Source organism: Molossus molossus, unplaced genomic scaffold (genome assembly GCF_014108415.1).
Source record: "Molossus molossus isolate mMolMol1 unplaced genomic scaffold, mMolMol1.p scaffold_m16_p_14, whole genome shotgun sequence".
Lineage (NCBI taxonomy): Eukaryota > Metazoa > Chordata > Mammalia > Chiroptera > Molossidae > Molossus > Molossus molossus.
The window spans coordinates 25,608,895-25,629,827 of record NW_023425349.1 but is presented as its reverse complement, the minus strand read 5'-3'; the positions used below and the strand labels follow the sequence as shown (position 1 = coordinate 25,629,827).

Here is a 20,933-nt window from a genome sequence, read left to right as displayed (position 1 = left end):
TTTTTCTTTATTGGTTTTAGAGAGAGAGGAAGGGAAAGGGAGAGAGAGAGATAGTAACATCTATTGGCTGCCTCCAGCATGCCCCCCACTGGGGATTGGGCCCACAACCTGGGCATGTGCCCTGACCGGGAATCGAACCAGTGACCTCTTGGTACCTGGGTCCATGCTCAACCACTGAGCCACACCAGCCGGGCTGTTCATACTTTTTATCAAATTGAGGAAGTATTTTATTCCTAGCTTGCTGAAAGTTCTTAATTGTTAGTTGGTATTGAATTTTGTCAAATAATTTTTCTATATTGAAATTGATATAGACTTTCCCCCCTTTATTCTGTTAATATGATGAATTTCATTAATTGGTTTTAAATGCTGTCTATTTCTCCTGTGATAAATTCTACTTGGTCATGACATATATATTTTTTCTGATTTTTTTTGTAAGTGCTGGAATTGATTTTCAGTGTCTTGTTAAGTGTTTTTACATCTGTGTTCATGAAGGCTCGTGGTCCATACTTTTCTTTCTTTTTTGAAGGAGGTACATTTCTTTGAGATCATAATTGCTTTCATTGAAGTCGACTTTTAAGCAATAATATACACTCTTTATTCTATTTGTTTTTGCTCTCCTTAGGTATTATTTACTCCTAAGTGTGGTTTAGTCTGTTTCTATTCTAATTTAAAATTTTATTTTTTTCAGTAGAGGACTCTACTTACTGCCTAGCACAATAATGTCTAAACATATTGCAGTATTATTAGAAAGTCGAACTGTATATGGGAATGATCAAGCTGGCAATGTATTTTAATTGGGATCTTTTGCTTAGAAAGATTGTTAAGCAGGATATCAAATATGAAGGCAAGTGGCACATACAATTGATTTTTGGTTTTGAAAAGGTTGACATGACTGATTCGTGAAAGATAACAGATCTGGTATTTCATCTTCTACTTTTGCTTGAAAAGATTAAGCTAATGCCAAGAAAATAATTTGGAAGTTTGAAGTTTCATTTCTAATACCACTTTCTCTACAAAGATTTCCTTATCCTTTTGTTGTACAATTAATTAGTAGCTTACTGTTCTGTACTTTATAATATGTTGCATATATTTTACTTTGATATATAAATATCTATTCATCTTCCTCACTTGACTGTGTACTTCTTGAGAGTAAGGACCAGTGTATTATTACTATTATTTTACCATAAGAATAAGGATGGTCTTTATTGAGTAGCAGTTTATATATACTTATAAAATCAAAGAATAAAATTTAGTAAGGTAGATTATTGTATTGGTTTAGTCAAATTAAGGAGACTTTTTTCCTCTCAAACAGCGTGCAGTTAAAAAATTTATTATGCTAACATCAAGCCAAAATGTACCTGTGTTTCTTATTGATCCTTTGATTCTGGAATTGATTAATAAAAACTTCGAACAAATCAAAAATACTTCTCATGGCCCCACTTCAGAATGCAACTTTTTCTGTGTTCCAAGAGACTTTACAGCATTTGCACTGCAGTATCACCTATGGAAGAATGAGGTAAGATGGTTTGCTTTCAGGTGATGGGATTTCTTTGCAAAATAATATGAGATAATGCCATTTAAAATATAAAACATTTAAAATTTTTCTAAAAGCTTTTTATGAATTATATCAGGAATATTTCCAGCTGTAAATAACACAATAATAGCCTAAGCATGTAAAGTACAGCATAGGGAATAATATGGTCGATAATATTTTAATAACTATGTGTGATGTCAGTAGGGTATAGACTTATTGGGGGATCACTTCATAAGTTATATAAATGTCTAACCACTATCTGGCCACCTAAAACTAATATAATATTGAATGTCAACTGTCATTAAAAAATTTTTTTTTGAATAGCTTAAGCAAATAGGGAATTTATTTTTCTTGTGTAACGAGGTTAGCCCAGCCAGTGTGGCTCAGTGGTTGAATGTCGACCCATGAGGTCGCCAGTTTGATTCCAGGTCAGGGCACATGCCCAGGTGGTGGACCAAATCCCTGGAGGGGGAGGTCGTGCAGGAGGCACCGATTGATGTTCTCTCTCATCTGTGTTTCTGTTTCTCCCTCTCCCTTCCCCTCTCTCTCTAAAAGTCAATAAAAGGAAAAAAATTTTTTAACAAGTGATTAAAGGATTGGTGGCTGTTGGTGTTAATTCAGCTGCCCACTGACATCAGTCCTTGCATCACTGAAGTTTCTTCTCATTGCTGTAACCTTCACAGGATAGCTGTCCTGCTCTCAGGCACCGTATTCATGTTCCAGGCAGGAAGATGACAGGAAGGGACAGTGATACTATCCATCTTTTGAAATAAAAATTTTCTCAGAAGCTTCTGGTAAACTGCTTATAGCTCACAGCCCAGAACTATATTCATATGTACCTTATTGTGAAAGAGGCTAGAAAGACAGGTATTTAGCCTTTCCATCAGTACAGGCAGGCAGGTAGGAGAGATCTGGGGGTCAATTTTCAGTACCTGCCACATAAGGTGTGTGTGAAGATAGTACCCTAATCTATAGCACCATTTCTTCCACTTTGTAAGTGCACAGTACTTGTTTGATACTCAAGCAGGGTGCTTCTTAGGTGTCCCCAGAAATTCAAATGTACATTTAAAGTCACACAGTAAAAAAAACACACACCATAACTTTGCTTACTTCTTTATTTTGAATACCTCTAACTTCCCAACTTTATTGTTTTTTATTCTGAAGAGTTATTCAAGTAAGAAGATGAAAAATTAGCGTCAGATTAAATGAACTCAACTAGTGTAGTCAGCCATGCACGATACCGCATGTGTACTAGTTCTGCAGTGGAGCCTGCAACTTTTTTCTTCTTTGTTGTTTGCTAGTTTTTTATATACAGGGGTGGGCAAAAATAGGTTTAAAGTTGTTATATAATAAAAAATACAATAATTAATAAGTAAATAAAAGAACAAGAATAAACTCTCATGTACCCACAACTATAAACATACCTTTGCCCCCCCATATCTATCGATAATCCATGTGTGAACTATGTAACAGAAATATGAAACTCTAAATACTCTCAATAGGATCTGTCGTATCATGTCATCTCTCAGTTCTATTTTTTTTTCTTGGCAACTCACCTCCTGGAGCTCCCTGTCTTTCTGCCCTAGTACAGACTGATCTGTGCAGATAGAGTTCTGTAACTCCCCCTCGCATGTTAAGAATTCCCCTCTAGAAAGGGTGAATGAGAGGTTAAAACCTTGCATGTCAAAAATGTTTCTTTTTGTCTTGGCTGGTTTGGCTCAGCAGTTAGAGCGTCGGCCCGCTCATGACTTGAGTCATGAGCTCAATTCTAGTCAAAGGCTCTTACATCGGTTGTGGTTTGTCCCCGGCCCTGGTCGAGGTCCTGCCAGACTCAACCAGTCAGTGTGTCTCTTTCACATGGATGTTTCTCTCTCTCTTTCTCCCTCCTTAAAAAAAATGTTTCTTTTTACTTGCACATTTGATTTCTAATTAAACTTATATAGCAATTAGCTTCTGTTGTAAAACAAATCACCCCAAAATTTAGTGGCATAAACATCTATTTATGTAGCTCATGAATCTGTGACTTAGTAATTTAGGTGGGATTCAGCTGGGCAGTTCTGGTCTCAGCTACGGCTCACTCACCCAGCTGCCAGTCAGCTAGTCAGCTCTCCTTCCTTGGGGTGGCTGGCTGTCAGGATGGCAGTATAGGTGCCTGGGCCTTGTGTCTTTCATCATCCAGGCTAGTCTGAGAAAACAATAGCAGGCAGGGTCTCTTGACATTGTTAAAGTGTTAATATTTCTTAACATGAAATATGTGTCCTTTAATTTCAGGTGTCCTATGGTGTTCTTTAATAGAATATTCTTATTTTTCTTACAGATTTTGCACATCTTTTATAAGAATTATTTATAGCTACCTTACATTTTGGGGGTTGTTAATATAGATATTCTTCTCTTCTTTTACAATTCATTAATATAGGTGGACGAGAATGCTACCAGAAAGGGACCTGGCCTGTGGCTGGCCTGCCTAGGGCCAGCTGGTATTTTGTGGGTTCTTGACTTTGTGCAGAAAAAATTTCACAACATGAGTCCAGGTGACTATGAGGGAACATTTGTCAAAGCTGGGGACAGTGAAACAAAGAAGGGCTTAGCATAGAAGAAGCAACAGGAGAGCCCCGGTTGGGCTGCCTTAGCTCTCTGAGAAGTCAGAGAAAAGGGGGCCTTGGGAACAGGTTTGAGGGTTTGCCTGGAACGAGCTGCTGCTGCCCGTTGCTTCCCTGGTTGCAAGTCTCCTGGGGTCCCTTAGAGTTTAGAAGCTGCATGTGCACGGGGGAAGAAGAGAGGGAAGGGAATGGCAAGGCCTGCTCCCCAGGTGGAGGGCAAGTACCAGGTCCTTTGTCGTGACGCTTTTATTTCTATTTTGCAGGCAGAAATCTTAGAGGAGGGTTTCAGCAGAATATTCATCCGTTTTCTAGGTGTGCTCCTTCAGGATCATGGTCTCCACTGATTGGTCAGTGTCAGGGCAGGGGTTTGTTAGTTATTGCGGCTGGTCCTGGTGTCACCCACCTGGTTTTGCTGCTGTTCTGCAACACTGAAATACAGCAGAGGCCTAGATGCTATCCCTAGGGAGGTGACCTGTATCTGCTGTAAATCACTCTGCCAGTTTGTTCAGCTCTCTGACTCAGTTTCCCTATTCCACTTTCCTGGCTCACTGACCTATATCAAGAATGCTGTTGACTTTGTATTTTGATCTTTTCCCCAGCAACTGGACTGGCCTCTGAACTCTATAGATAAATTCCAGTAGATTCTCTCTCCCCCCATTCTCTTTTCCTCCCTTCCTCTTTTTCTTTCTCTCTTTAAATACAGATTCTTGTATTTTCCACGCACAAAAGCAGTTTGGTCCGTTCCTTTCCAACTCTTACAGCTAATTACTCTTCTTATTGATTTAGGTAGGACCCTGAGGGTAATGTTGAATCTTTCTAAACTTTGTATTACTTGGATGGTGGACTTCCAGAATTGATCCTCTCATTATCTTATCTTTGCTCTATGGTTTTTCATCTCATTTTCTAACTGTTCTGTTTTCACTTATTTATTTATCTTTAGTGTTGAAAATATTTCAAGTGTCCCTTCTTTTTCCCCCCATTGACATCTTCCTCCTTGCTACCCCCACCCCTGCCTTCACCACACTGTTGTCTGTGTCCATTGGTTATGCATGTAAATTCTTTGGTTTATCTCCTCCCGCTTCCTTACCCCCTTCCCTCTGAGATTTGTCAGTCTGTTCCCTACTTCATGTTTCTGGATCTATTTTGTTCATCAGTTTATTTTGTTCATTAGATTCCACATATAAGTAAGATCATAGATACTTATCTTTCTTTGACTGGTTTATTTTCCTCAGCATAATACTCTCCAGGTCCCTCCATGCTGTCTCAGAAAGGGTAAGAGATCTTTCTTTCTTACAGTTGCTTAGTGTCCAATGGTATAAATGTACCGCAGCTTTTTTATCCACTCATCTACCGATGGACACTTGGACTGTTTCCAGATCTTAGCTATTGTGAATAGTGTTGCTATGAGTGATCCCACTTCTAGGAATATATCCTAAGAAGCCTAAAACACCAATCAGAAAGAACATATGTAATTATTCTACTTTTAAACAAAATCGTTAACAATATCATTGGTTTTTTTCAATTTTTTGCTTGAAATTTTTATATTTTTATTCTTTAAGAGCTCTGTGTACTCTGTTTCTCGTAATAGCATTCTTGTTTTATGGGTGCAGTTTAGTCTTTCACTCTGCATATTTTTAAGTTTTTTGCTTCCTGCTGAATTTTGGTTTTACAAATCCCTTCTTTCTGGATGTTTGTTTTTTGGTATTATTATTTGTTTTTCAGGATACGGGATTTCTACAATGTTTGTTGGATTTGTCTTTAAGAATGAGATATGTGTAAATGCTCAGGCATGACTATACTGGGAAACATAAAGAAGTAATGCAGATGCTTGCACTTATCAGTAGGACCACCAAATGTGATAGCTTCAAATATTATTGAATGATGCCCTGGCCAGTTTGGCTGAGCGGTTAGAGCGTTGGCCTGTTGTCTGGAGAGTCCCGGGTTTGGTTCCCGCTAAGGGCACATACTTCGGTTGCAGTTTGTCCCTGGCCCTGGTTGGTCGTGCGGGTGGCAGCCACTCGATGTGTCCCTTCACGTCGATGTTTCTCTCTCTCTCTCCCTTCCTCTCTCTCCCTCCCACTCTATCTGTACAAAAAATGGCAAATATTATTGAATGATGTTGTTGTTACTAATGTGGTTTTCCAAAATGATGAATACACTTCAACAACAAAAAAAGTAAAATAGTTTCTCCTTTAACATGGCAGGAGTATTCCTGGGGAAAGGAGGCTCAGATAATTAATGAATAAGTTTTTCTCTACATGATTATCAGTTAGAACACTTGAAATCATGTAGGACACAGGATAGATTTTCATATATTCATGGTGGGGTGTCTAGTGCTGCCGGCCTGGGCCTGTAAGTGCCAGGTTTGTCCTGCTCAGTCATTACGATAAGTAGAAACATCCCCACAGGATTTTTAAATGTCTGTTAGATAACAGTGCCACTTGCCTTGAAAGCCAGTACTTTATTTTTATTTTTTTTATTTATTTTAAATCTTCACCCAAGGACGTTTTTCCATTTATTTTCAGACAGAGTGGGAGGGAGAGAGAGAGAAACATCGATCGGTTGCCTCCTGCACGACCCCGACCAGGGCCTGGGACCAAACCACAACTGAAGTATGTGCCCTTGACCAGAATCGAACCTGAGACTTTTTGGTCCGTGGGCCTATGCTCTAACTGCTGAGCCAAACTGGCCAGGGCTGAAAGCCAGTACTTTAGAAGAAAGGAAATATGTTACAGTTGGCAAAATTGATTATGATCAGTCATTGAAAGAAGCAAAAGATCCAGCAAGACACAGAGAAAGCACACAGGTGTGCATTTATCCTTTTATACATATGATATCATACAGAGCCCTTGGATAGTCCTCCCTAAACCTTCACCACAGGTGGAGTTAATTAGATCACAAGTGCTAATTACTATAGACTTAATTTGCATTGTGATTTTCCTTTATTGATACAATTGCCATAAAGTGTGCAAACTGCTGCAAAGGCTGCTGGGGGTGGATGTGTGCAGTACAGCCTTGACCTAGGCCTTTACTCTGATCAGAGAAGCTCCCTTGTGCTTGACTTTTCTCTCCCGTGATTACAAGAAGGCAGACATTTCATGATTCTGCTATTTTGTCCATCAGTCCTTCTCTCCTCCCACAACCCCAGGTCTGATTACACTTCAAGGTCGGGCTGGCTTCTTAAATATTTCCTGAATTTCCCATATTACAGTGCCTTTCTTTTACTCTGTATGGTAGATCCTTCTCTAAACTGGCCCCTCTCATCCTCATTCAATACTCTGTAGCCTTTAGGTATACCAAGGAAGAAAAGCAAAAAGAGGGATGCTACAGTTGATAATTCTAATATAAGGAAAATCAGGGTGAAGTTGTATTTGTGAGAGTAAGTTAATTAGTTGCTGTTAAAAACAACTCTAAACTCTGATGGACTTAGCACAGAAAGGAATATTTGTCTTTATACTAAGTCCAGTGTAGATATTCTGGGTCAGGGAAATTCCTGGACAACTGTCCTCTAAGAGGGATACAGGCTGTTTCTTTTCACGTGGCTTTTCCACCTTGGAGTTCTTTGCTTTCCTCCCTGCAGTTGGGAAGGGAAAGCATGGAAGATCTTATGGGATATTTATTGTAAAGCAGGCCTGGAAGTGGGGTATGATACTTCTCTCCACATTCCTTTGACCAGAACACAGTTTAGCTCTATATCTAGAAAGAAGACAGTTGTTACGGTACTAGTTAGCATTCTACTAGAATTATCACTTTCTCTCATTTAACAACATAAACAATAACAAATACTTATTGAGCACCTGCTGGATACTAGCCACTCTGTTGATTCCTATGATTGAGGAACTTGGTCTGTTAATGGAGTTTATTAAACAGTTTTAAAAACTACAGTCAATTCTTCTAGGAATATACCCTAACTTCTAGGAATATACCCTAAGAAGCCTGAAACACCAATCAGAAAGAATATATATACCCCCATGTTTGTAGCAGCACTATTTACAATAGCTAAGATCTGGAAACAGCCCAAGTGTCCATCAGTAGACGAATGGATAAAAAAAGCCGTGGTATATATACACAATGGAGTATTATGCAGCTGTAAGCAAGAAAGATCTCTTATCCTTTGAGACTACATGGAGGGACCTCGAAAGTATCATCCTAAGTGAAACAAGCCAAACAGAGAAAGACAAGTATCATATGATCTCACTTATTTGTGGAATATAATGAACATAACAGTCTGAGGAATGGGGTAGTCCCAGAGACGTGGAAGTGGGGTACAGACTGACAATCCCCAGAAGAGGGGGTGGTGGGGGAGAGATAAACCACAGAACTTATATGCATGTATGCATGAACAATGGACATGGACAACAAAGCTGGGAACAGGGCAGGGAGGGAGGGGGAGGGGGGAATCAGTGGAGGAAAAAGGAGAAACATCTGTAACAAAAATTAATTAATAAAAAAAATACTATGATAGGGGTTTGTATGTGTTACGAGAGCATAGATGAGGATACATCTCATCCAAATGACAACATTCAGAGGTGATAAGAGATGTTGAGTAAAGTACTCTTGAAAAGTACTTATGAATGCTGTGGTTTTGAGACCAACTTCCAGGCACAGCTCCATGATTTAATAACTCTAACGTCTGGTATTACCACTTAGAGCTGTTTTTCCCTAACTGTAGAGGAGGTAAAATGTCTTCCTTGCTGACTTCCAGAGTTTTGTGGGCCTCAGATGAGATCATGAATGTGAATGAGCTTTGTACACATTATATAAATATAGACTAGCGAGGTGGTGTTACAGAGTGGAACAAGCCTTGGATTTGGTTGGACAATGCATAAATACTGGTATTATTAATTTTGTTTCTCTAGACCTCTGTGAGTCTGTTTCTTTATAGTACCTGTGCTGCTTACTTTATAAGATAGATGTCATAAGTAAATGCAATAATGTTTATAAAAGTTCTTTGACTATTAAAAATTCCTATTCAAATGTAAGGTATTCTTCATCATTAATACTGTTTAATCATCTATAGCACTGGTTGTTGAGATTAGGACTCAAAATCTACCATCTATATTAATCTTGTTATATGAGATGTATGTTATAACTAATGGTGTTGGAAAATGCACTTTGTTTTATAGTATGTCTCAGTCTATTTTCTACTGCTTTGCATTATGCTAGGCTTCTATTATAGTAGCAGTTTAAGGTGTTGGGATGTAAAATATAGGATGAAAGCACTACTTTATTAAAGCACATTTAAAGATAAAGGTTATTAGAAGTTATATTGAGAATTGCAAGTTGAAGTGCTATCCTTATGTATATTAACATTATTTTATAGATACTATTCAGAGAAAGCTAAAATGAGCATTCTCATTCCAGAGGGAAATTTTTGTATCTATTTTCATAAAGAGTCTTTGAACATGTCTTTTTTCTTTGGTACTTTTCTTTTTTCTTCCACCACCTCCTTCCCCTTACCACCCTTATTTCCAAATCTTCAGACAAAAAACAGATTAGCACAAAGATATGTATGGCTTAATTCAGCATAAGAATCATTTGGTTTTGCTACTAGTATTTGGTTTTAAATATTCATGCTTGATGTTGCATTGGTTTTAGGAAGGCTGGTTTCGGATAGCTGAAAATATGGGATTTCAGTGCCTAAAGATTGAGAGCAAAGACCCCCGGCTAGATGGAATAGACTCGCTTTCTGGAACTGAAATCCCCCTGCACTACATCTGCAGACTGGCCACACATGCCATCCACTTGGTGGTCTTTCACGAGAGGAGTGGGAACTACCTCTGGCATGGCCACCTACGACTCAAAGGGCACATTGACAAGAACTTTGTTCCTTTTCGAAAGTTACAGTTTGGTCGTTATCCGGGAGCTTTTGACAGGTAAATTCAGGGTCTAAAGGGAAAATGTGAAACCTATATTGTCCAGTCATGAATTCTTACTATTTTTTTTTTTTTACATTTAGTAACTAAATCTAATATGCAGTTCATGTAACTCAGTTTTGAAATGTAAATATTCAACAGGAAGAAATTCATGCACAAATGCACCAAGAAATATATATAAGAATATTCACCTGGCCAGTGTGGTTCAGTGGTTTAACGTCGACCCATGAACCAAGAGGTCACCAGTTTGATTCCCGGTCAAGGCACGTGGGCCAAATCCCTAATGGGGGTGCATGCAGGAGGCGGTCAATTGATGTTCTCTCTTATCGATGTCTCTCTCTACCTCTCCCTTCCTCTCTAAACTCAATAAAGAAAAAAAAAAAAAGAATGTTCATAGCAACATTGTTCTTTTTTTTTTTTTAATCCTCATCCGAGGACATTTTTTCATTTTTTGTACAGACAGAGTGGGAGGGAGAGAGAGGAAGACAGAGAGAGGGAAACATCGATGTGAAAGGGACACATCGAGTGGCTGCCACCCGCACCACCAATTAGGGCCGGGGACAAACTGCAACCGAGGTACATGCCCTTAGCGGGAACCGAACCCTGGTCTCTCCAGACCGCAGGTGGATGCTCTAACCGCTGAGCCAAACCGGCCAGGGCACAACATTGTTCTTAATGCCCCCAAACAAAACATTGTGTATTCATGCAGTGGGTGGCGCTGTAGAGTGGAGAAAGGAAGCGCTAGTGCTCTGTGCAACAGCATTGCAGATGCGTGCGGCCAAGCTTGGTGGCAGAAGCAAGGCACAAAAGAATGCAGTCTCACGATTGTATTTGTGAAAAGTTACAGCACGGTAAAGTGTGTTTGTGGATGTATACTTAGATAGGGAAAGTGGTGAAAAGGTACAGACTTCCAGTTGTGAGAGGAATAAGTTCTGGGATGTAATATACAGCAAAGTGACTACAGATAACCTTGCTGTATTGTATATTTGAAAGTTGCCAAGAGAGTAGATCTTAAAAATCTGAGGTAACTGAAGAAAATATGCGTGACATTCAGCTATTTTGCTTATGTCGTATGTTTTGAAGAGGTTGCCAGTACTCACTCTGGGTTAAGTCCTTATAATAAATCCTAACTTTTGTTTTCAGGCCAGAATTACAACAGATTACTGTTGATGGACTAGAAGTTGTCATTCCAAAAGATCCAATGCACTTTCTAGAAGAAATACCACACTCTAGGTTTATTGAGTGTAGGTATAAAGAAGCTCGAGCATTCTTTCAGGTGAGAGATAACCAAATGGTATACTTTTTAAACTAAAGGAAGTGTGTTTGTTTTTAATACTTCTAGGGATGGGTGGGAATGAAGAAACTTATGGAAAACAGGTAGAAAACCTTTTTTTTATTCATCTATTTTCTTCTAGATTGTTTTCTTTTAATTTTTTTTAAAAAGTAGATTAAACACTAACCTTAACAAACGACTTGATGTGTATGAGACCTTGTTTCACTTGGGTAGACCTTGCTGGGTAGCACTGGCCTGGGCTTCCAGTTAGGACAGCCCACACACTTCACGGCTGTTCTGATCTCGAAGCTCTGCCGCTAGGAGGAAGCCCTGCAGAAGATGGACCACGGGGAAAGTCTGAGAGAACATTTCATGGAAAATAGAGTTTTTCTCAGAGGGTTGGCACTGAATATGAAATTTTTTTTGTTTATGAGGGTTTTTGAAGATAAATGCTACACAAAGACCAAGTGCTTTTGAACTTTGCCTTATTCTGCTGCCCTAGCTTTCAACTCAATAAGCATTTATTGAAAGCCTGTTTCCCAGGAACACTGCTGACCCTGGGGATATAAAGATGATTTTGAAGGGCATGAAAGTTCAGCTCTAAGAGATGACATGAAACAGAAATAATGGAAAAACGGTGACATTTACAGTAAAGTTTTGGTACTCGGATTCTTTCACCTGCCCTTCATTTTCTGAGGTTCCCTTCTAAGAAAGCTGTGTACACAAAGGCAGGAGCAGAATGGGAAAATGTACCAGCTGTATAGCATCACTGGTCAAGTGCCCAGCACCAGCAAATGCAAGGTTTTTCTGGTAGACTGTGCTGACCCCCAGGACCTAGGCCTAAGGGGCCAAGTGAGCCTTCCTAACCCTGTTCCCTTAAATCTGTAGTTGTGGAGCTGTGACACATAGTCAGCCTCATGCATGAAATGCTGGAAAACCACATGTGTGGATGACCTGCTCTAGTAGGCAAGTGCTGCCCATCATATCCTCACGACAAAGTAACATGCAGTCTCATGCTTCCACTTGACTGTTCTCTTTCTCCCTTATGGGAGTTTGCTCTGGTTGTCACCTGTGGCACAGTAATTATCACAGTGAATTGTGAATGTCTGTCTTGTCCCCCTACTAGATTATGTGAACTTGATGGCAGGCCTTATTTTACTCACCTCTGGAGCCCCAGTGTCTAGCATGGTATCTGGCACAAAGAAAAGATCCTATAATCATGGCAAAATGCATGGAGAATAATGTGCTCATTCAAAAAAAATTATTTTTTTTTTAGAGACACTTACTAGAGCTACTTCATTACCTAGCAAGCATTTGCCCAGACTCATTTGTTGGTCTTTGTGGGAAGGTAGTGTAAAATGCAAAATGTTTTAAACTATTGAGAAATCATGAGGATAGTGTCATTTTTTAATTCCACATTTTCATTCTTTTGGGATTTTGAGGGTAAACCATCAGCATTTGAATAAAGAGTATGGACAACCGATGCTCAGAGGGCTGATCACTTTATCATAGCTTCATAGTTTTGATGTTTAAAGAGCCATCACATAGGAAGACTGGAATGCTGTCTAGAGATTTATATTTGTAACAGCATCAGGTGGAACTTTGTATTCATTCTTCACCTTGTTATCAGTGTCCTTCACTGCCGCAAGACAGACTTGTGGTTCCTACTTTGTTTTTGTTTTTTTCTCTCTTCTGCTAATATATTGGTATTACTAATATAGAGTGCTTTACGGGATTGATAGCTTTAAAATTTTTTTTATCCTCTTAAATGTTTCCTTTTTTCTCATTTGTTATGTTAGAACCATAATTAAAATTCCCAGAAGGGTTTGTATTCAAATTAAAGTGAACATACATAACTTTGAGCACTTGATGGCGCCAGACTGCCTTAAATACAATGCCTGGTGTAAAACAAGCAGGGCACTAATCTAAAAATCTCATAAAGCAGCCTCCAAGCTTTTTAAAAAATAAGAATTTATTTGGAAACATTCTTAAACTTTTATAAAAGTTTCAAAAACAAAACAAATAATGTTTTTCCTCAACCGTTTGGGAGTAAGTTGTAGACCATATACCCCATAACTTCAAATAATTTAATATTTCCTAAAAAGCAAGAATCTTCTCTACAGGTCTTAATACAGAAATTAGGAAATTAACACATAGATTATTACCATTTAATCCCCATTCGAGTTTTTCTAATTTCTAATAATAACCTTTATAACAAAAGATTCAGTTTAGCATCCCATGTTGAATTTAATTTCCTTGTCTCTTTTAGTCTCCTTCTGTCTGGGACAGTCTCATAATCCTTTTTTGACTTTCACGACCTTGGTACTTTTGGATTTTGTAAACTGTCCTTTATTTGGGGCTTGTCTGGTTTTTGCTCATGTTAGATTCAGGTTATACAGCTTTACTAGGAAAACACAGACGATGGTCGTCTCGTTACATCTTCTCAGGCTGCACAACTTTGATTCATCCCATTCACGGTGATCACTTGATTAAAGTGCTGTCTGCTGGCCTCACCCCTGTGAAATCTCTATTTTTTTACCTTGTAATTAATAGCATTTAGCATGAAGGTATTTTAAAACTATGTAAATATTGTCAATATCATCATCAAACTTTCAATTAATTTATTTGTTTATATCAGTATGATATTGGTTTTCTGTTCTTTCAATTAATATTATTATTATTTCTGATCCTATAATTGTTCCATATTTAACCATTGGGAATCTCTGCGTGATGGCTTCTGTGTGTTTTTGACATGTCTCCATCATCTTTTGAGCCCTTTCTTGCTTTTTGACACAAGGTGTTCTAGGTTCATCTTGTAAATTTCCCAGCCACAACCTTGAAATCAGCCATTTCTCTGAGTCCTGGTTCCTTTTAGAAGCCAGCATCTGGATGCCAGTTGTGCTCATTGCTGTTTGGGTTTAGCTGCACACAGGTCCTCCCAGTGACAGGAGTAGAGTGTGCATGTGTGTATGTGTGTATACACACACACACACACACACACACACACCTATATTCATCCATTCACATTGATATCCCCAGTTTATTTCCATTATACAGCATAGGGTTCATTTCCATACTTGTGACTCCCTTCTTGAGAAACCTGACTCCTATTATCCTTAATATATTTGCTTATTTGTTGAGTTTGTCATTTCTGTTGCCCCCTCTCCTGTGTGGATGCTATCCTCGCCCTGCTTGAGTGTTGCTGTCTCCCACTGGGCTGCCCTTACGCAGACACACTTCTCACCCTGCTCGGGCTCTCACTCCCCACACTGGGCAGCCCCTCCAGGTGGACATCCTGCTCACTGGCTCAAGTGCCCATACGTATGCCAGGCTATCACTGTGCACTTCTTGCTCTGCCTCACCGAATGGCTCTGGTTTAGAATAGTTCTGGTTGAGGGGGAAGGGGAAGTGCTCTCCTGACTTTGTTTAGTTTTAATAATTTTCTCAATCTATCAGGAAGTTTAGAACTAAGATATTATACATTTTTCTGAACTTGATTTTGTTAATTATAAAAAAATAAATAAATAATGAGCTTCAGTCTGTTGAGTTCCAGTGAAAACAAGCAGAGAATATGGAAATATCTGGATACCTGGCCTAAGAATGCTTTTTGCTTCAGATGTGCTGGTAGCTCTCAAAATTAGCCTCCTTTTCCCCTCCTTGCCCAGCCTTCTACATTGTAATGTGGAGCAGGGAGTTGATAAAGGTGTAAAAGTCTCATCCTGGTTGTATTCCTTCCCCTTTAACTTGTCTCTTAGAATCTACTCCTGTACACTTATTTTATAAAATAAATGTGTGACTAACAGGGAACTCTGAAACTTTAGTTTTATAATAAAAAAATATATGGGGCTAATTTTCAAATTTAATTTGGGTGTCACAGAAATGTTTCGAGCAGTTTAGAAATGGTTGTAGTAGCTGACTCTTGAGTCTCTCTGTAGCAGCACCTTGATGATAGCACGGTGGAAGCTGTGGCTTTTCGGAAGAGTGCAAAGGAATTGTTGCAACTCGCAGCCAAAACATTAAAGAAATTGGGAGTACGGTTCTGGCTGAGCAGTGGAACTTGTCTAGGTAAAGTACTTGTTGCTTTACATTTGTTTTTGTTTTTTGTCTTTTAGATTGTAAGGGAGGGAGGGAGAAAGAGAGAGAGAGAGAAACATCCATGTGAGAGAGACACATTGACTGGTTGCCTCCTGCACAGCCCCATTCGGGGCCGGGGATCAAACCTGCAACCCAGGTACGTGCCCTTGACCAGGAATCAAACCCACAACCCTTCGGTCTCTGGGCTGACACTCTAACTGTTGAGCCAAACCAGCCAGGGCTATTTTTAGCATATCTAAAGGCAGCCTTCATCATTAGAGGTTTATGATTAAACGTTCTCAAAAGTTATTTAATTTTTTAAAATGGATGTCCCAGTTAACATTATTAAAGCTAATAGTTTATTCAGAAATAAAAATACATTATGAAAGTTTTTGAGCATGCGTAGTGCTCAGACCAGTAAAAGGAAGGAAGGCAAGAAAGGTTCTTCATCAGATGGGTCCTGTAACCACAGGTTTAGTTTGGGATTTAGTTTTTAAAAATAATTTTAGTAAAGCACTGTAAGTCTAATCCTATGAAATAAAATCCACTGTTACAAAGATCATTCATTATAATAATGACTGTTTTTTTCCAAACTTAAATTTTTTAAAAAAGTTTTATTTCTTTTTCTTTCTTTCTTTTTTTATAGGGTGGTATCGACAGTGCAGTATTATTTCTTATAGTAAAGATGTTGACCTAGGAATTTTTATACAAGATTACAGATCTGATATTATTTCAGCATTTCAGGATGCAGGACTTCCACTCAAACACAAATTTGGGAAGGTCGGTAATAAAAATCTGCTTTACTTCATAAGTAACATGTCTCAAAATAAAGTTTGTATTAACTCAAAAATGATTAAGAACATTACATTCATTATTTTATCACTTGCTATTTGCAAGGATGAGTTCAGAAGAAGCTTGTGACCTGCACTATTAAAGGAAAACTTTCTATTAACAATGATGACGAGAGAAAGACCTTGGTTGGGCTCATGCAGATGAACTTATTCCCATTATATTAGGCAACACTATAATATGTAATTAATACAATACTAATATACAATTAATATAATAAATGAGAATCCCATCTACCCTACTTGAAGTTATATTGGTTCTCATGAGTAATTTAATTTTATGTTTACTTAGGTATCATATCATCAGTGTGAAAGATTTCTTTGATTGCTAAGGGCTAGAAATATAGACTCATTTCAAACAGTACTTGAATTTCTTGTTTATTTCATCTGTCCTAGGTCACAGCAGTTTTCTCAGAGGTCAGCTAGGAATAGGTCATTGTGGCTTAGATGAAATCTCCTTTTAGACAATTTGATCCCTATGCCCTAAGTCTATGATTCCTTGCAATCACCTTACTATTAATTTTCTTGTTCTCAGGATGATATTGTCTAGGAAATCAACTAGAAGTATGTTTAATTACTGGAAAATTACTTTCCTCATCATAAACATTCTGGGTTATTAAAAATTTAAATTTTTTCTTGAGGTCAAAGTCAAAGCAATAGAACTCTAGTCATTCAGCAAACATTTACCCAACACTCACTCTGTGCCTGGCACCATGCTCTGCACCTGGGACATAAAGATGAATACGTTCTAGTCCTTACCTTTGAGGCGTCCACTGTCTAAATGGAAGGAAAAAACACATAAACAGTTATGAGTGATTCAGTAATAGACAGATGCACCAGTCCAATGGGAACATAATTATTTGTAGAATAAGTTTCTTTAGGAAAATATTCTTTGTACCTTTAACTTTTATTTATATTTTCCATGTACAAATTGTAATGATCTATGGGTTTCTGTAATACAACATTGACTTAAGTACTTATTGATTTTAATGAAAAACTTTTTCCTGATAGTTGTACTTGATTACTGAAAGGGAGTAATTTGTCTTTGGTTCCTTTCTTTAGTCAGAAAGGGGCTCAAGAACAGGAAGTTCTGCAGATGATAATTTAATTACTGTTACGTCATTGCCCTGAGTTGTCATCAATTGTAAAAAGAAATTTATTTATTTATTTATTTTATCTTAACCCGAGGACATTTTTCCAGTTTTTGTTCAGACAGAGCAGGAGGGAGAGAGAGGAAGAGAGACAGAGAGAGAAACATCGACGTGAAAGGGACACATCGAGTGGCTGCCACCCGCACGACCAACCAGGGCTGGGGACAAACTGCAACCAAGGTACGTGCCCTTAGTGGGAACCGAACCCAGGTCTCTCGGGACTGCCGTCCTACGCTCCAACCACTGAGCCAAACTGGCCAGGGCAGAAACATTATTTTATATGCATTTAAGAAAGAAATCAGATGATAGTGTGTTACTGATACATTCCAATTTCAGAGGTGCTCCAATTGGAAAAAACATGTGTCTTAAAACCAGTACTTTATATAAAACATTGTCTTTTTCATTTAAAACATACATATTTCCTTTGTTTCAGTCTGTGAAGGTTTATATCTTCCTTCTAGGTAGAAGACAGCTTGGAACTATCTTTCCAGGGAAAAGATGATGTAAAACTTGATATATTTTTCTTCTATGAAGAGACTGACCATATGTGGAATGGAGGCACTCAGGCCAAAACAGGAAAAAAATTTAAGTATGCATCAGATAAGTACCTATAAAGGGGACTATAGAAATAACTTCAGAGGTTGGGAGGCAAATAGACTGTCAAGGCTTCGTTATTTGCTAAGCTCACCCTTAGAACCCAGTTATGTTTTCAAAGTGAGGACTACCTATCAGGACAGTTTACAAGGATGAAGTGTCCCTGGTTTTGTCAGTCCAGAAAGTCATAATGATTACAAGTCCTGGAGTCATCAGAAATATAAAACCAAACAAGGAACACAAAAACCAAGCCCAGAGCCTGAGCTAAAACTTGGATTGGCTGTTAGAGCTGTAGGAGCTTGATAATTGGGTGGGAATGGATGAAGGTCAGTAAGGAGACAGTCATGGGAAAGTGAAGTTTAAGTGAGGAAGTTGGGATTGCTTGAGGCCATGAGTGCTGGGTAAACTCTGATATGTGCCTTTAATTCAGGCTGAGGGCTAATCCTCCAAAGATGCTCCTTGAGCCTAACAGCTACCATATTTTGTCAAATGTAAGATGATATACATTGTAAGATGCGCCATTATTTTATGTGCTACTAAGAAAGGAAAAACTGCCAATTATAAGTGTAAGACACATGATTCACAGATGGAAAAACTGGGATTGGGGGAGTGTCTTAGAACTGAAGGAATGCAGTATGTTAGATTGGCATTTTAAGCTTTTTTTTTTTTTAATGCTGCCATAGTAAAAGTCCTTGATGAGAAAAGACAAAAATAGCAGAGTATCTGTGAGCTCTCCTTTATGATACAGTTAGTCTATTCTCAGTTCTGAGCGAGAATGAATAGGAATGAGAACCCAAAGAGCAGGGGCTTTGGAATCAGGCCGACCTGGGAAACCTCAGCAACACCCACTAATGTGTGGCCTTTAGCTTTTCTGAACACTAATCTCCTCATCTATTAAATTTGGGTAGTACTACTGTGTGTCAGGCACTATTATGAACATTTTGCATGTATTGACACATCTAATTTTCATAACAACCTTAAGAGGTAGATACTCTGTGAGGTACTGAGACTTTGAGTAGTTTGTTCTAGATTGCATAGCTACTAAGTGAAGGAGTCAGACACCAGCCTGTCTCTAGAATTCATACTTTTAGCCACTACTTCCCACTGCCTCTCTAGTATATTTGACTATCTGAGGCACTTGGCTTAGTGCTTATTAAGTAAATGGTGATTATCATTGTGTTATTATTTAATATTATCAATTCTATAATCACTAATGTGATTAATATTTTAACTGTCATTGCTAGGGTAGTTATGTGACCAGTGGCATAACTTCACCTCACCTACTAGCTGAGATTGGGGCTTCAGTCACTGAACATGGAGCCATTGGGCACAGGGGGGAATGTTCTGTAACACAGCAGAGGAATTCCATGCTCAGCCTGGTTTCCCCTGCATGTGTTGACATACCCTACTGGAATCACTGAACCTTTTTTATGTATTTATTTTTAATTAATTAATTAATTATTTTTTTTTAGAGGGAGAGAGAGAGAGAGAAACATAAGTGTGAAAGAGAAACATCGATTGGCTGCCTCCTGCACACCCCCCACTGGGGACTAAGTCTGCAACCGAGGCATGTGCCCTGACCAGGAATCGAACCGGGACCCCTCAGTCTGTGGGGCGACTCTCAATCCATTGAGCCACACTGGCCAGGTGAATCACTGACTCTTTATTTGAAGGCAAGGAGGCTTCATGTAAAGTTAACCTTGGTCTAGAGTAGTGGTTCTCAATCTGTGGGTTGCAACCCCTTTGGGTTTGTTTGTTTGTTTGTTTGTTTGTTTTTTTATTATCCTCACCCGAGGACATTTTTCTATTTTTTGTTCAGATAGAGTGGGAGGGAGAGAGAGGAAGAGAGACAGAGAGAGAAACATCAATGTGAAAGGGACACATCGAGTGGCTGCCACCCACACGACCAACCAGGGCTGGGGACAAACTGCAACCGAGGTACGTGCCCTTAGCGGGAACCGAACCCGGGTCTCTCTGGACCGCAGACCGATGCTCCAACCGCTGAGCCAAACCGGCCAGGGCCCCCTTTGGGGGTTTTAACGACCCTTTCACAGGGGTCGCCTAAGACCATCAGAAAGCACATATTTCCGATGGTCTTAGGAACTGAGACATGGCTCCTCTATTTGTCTCCAGGCGGGTCCGCCCACATGCAGATACGTCCACAGACAACATGAGGAACTGTATTAAAGGGTCGCAGCATTAGTAAGGTTAAGAATCACTGGTCTAGAGGTTTGAGAGTAATCCAGACCTTTTTTCTCAAAGTTATAAAGCATCCCAAATTGACATTGATGCTGGAGCATATTCTCGAAACTTTTTATTTATTATAAAAAATTATTTTGCTTTTTGACAACAAGCACATTCACACTGGATAAGTTCTGATTATAAGTTAATGAATGTGTAATTGACACTCTCATTGTGACTGGATGAATGGGGAGGGGGGTCAACATTGAGCCACAGTTTGTTTATTCAAAATATGATAAAGATGCCAAATTTCATGTATAATTTAGAGGCTTTTTTTAAAAAAAGCTATAAGAAAACATGGCATAGAAATTAAAGGCGTGGCACCAGGCTGTTTGGTTTTGAATCCCAGCTCCATATTTTAACAGCTATGTGTATTACCTTGGGAACATTTTAACATCTCTGTACCTAAGTTTTCTCAAGTGTGAAATGGGAATAATAATAGAAATTGTTGCATAGTGTGGTTTTAAAGATTGAGTTAATGTACAGAAAAGGTTTTGAAGAGAATTAAGCATGTCCTGAGTGCTGAGTAATTATTAGCTGCTATTATTAATACTACTAATAGTAGTGGTAAAGAAAACTATTCCTCTTCTTAGTCTTATGAGACAGTTAGAGATTAGAAACTTACATAATTATCTCAATATTAAACTGCCAAATCTATCTTAGAGAATTCATATGAGAATGTCACCTTTTTCTAAGAAAGATAATTTCTAGAGCTAGTATGATACTCCTTTTATTCTTAAAT

The 20,933-nt window shown here is 38.7% G+C and overlaps 1 protein-coding gene across 7 annotated transcripts in view; it reads left to right on the top strand.

Moving 5' to 3' along the window:
* FKTN (fukutin) overlaps nucleotides 1-20,933 on the top strand; it is a 53,827-nt gene that overhangs the window by 17,699 nt on the left and 15,195 nt on the right. For 5 of the 7 annotated variants that reach the window (XM_036261011.1, XM_036261010.1, XM_036261016.1 and 2 more), the window contains 6 exons: nucleotides 1,313-1,516; nucleotides 9,733-10,010; nucleotides 11,154-11,286; nucleotides 15,219-15,348; nucleotides 16,004-16,137; nucleotides 17,818-17,945. In XM_036261011.1, coding sequence (XP_036116904.1) covers nucleotides 1,313-1,516; nucleotides 9,733-10,010; nucleotides 11,154-11,286; nucleotides 15,219-15,348; nucleotides 16,004-16,137; nucleotides 17,818-17,945 — 1,007 coding nt within the window. Of the gene's footprint in view, nucleotides 1-688; nucleotides 845-1,312; nucleotides 1,517-9,732; nucleotides 10,011-11,153; nucleotides 11,287-15,218; nucleotides 15,349-16,003; nucleotides 16,138-17,817; nucleotides 17,946-20,933 lie in introns of those variants that run through there. The other 2 variants (XM_036261012.1, XM_036261015.1) reach the window with 2 other exon arrangements.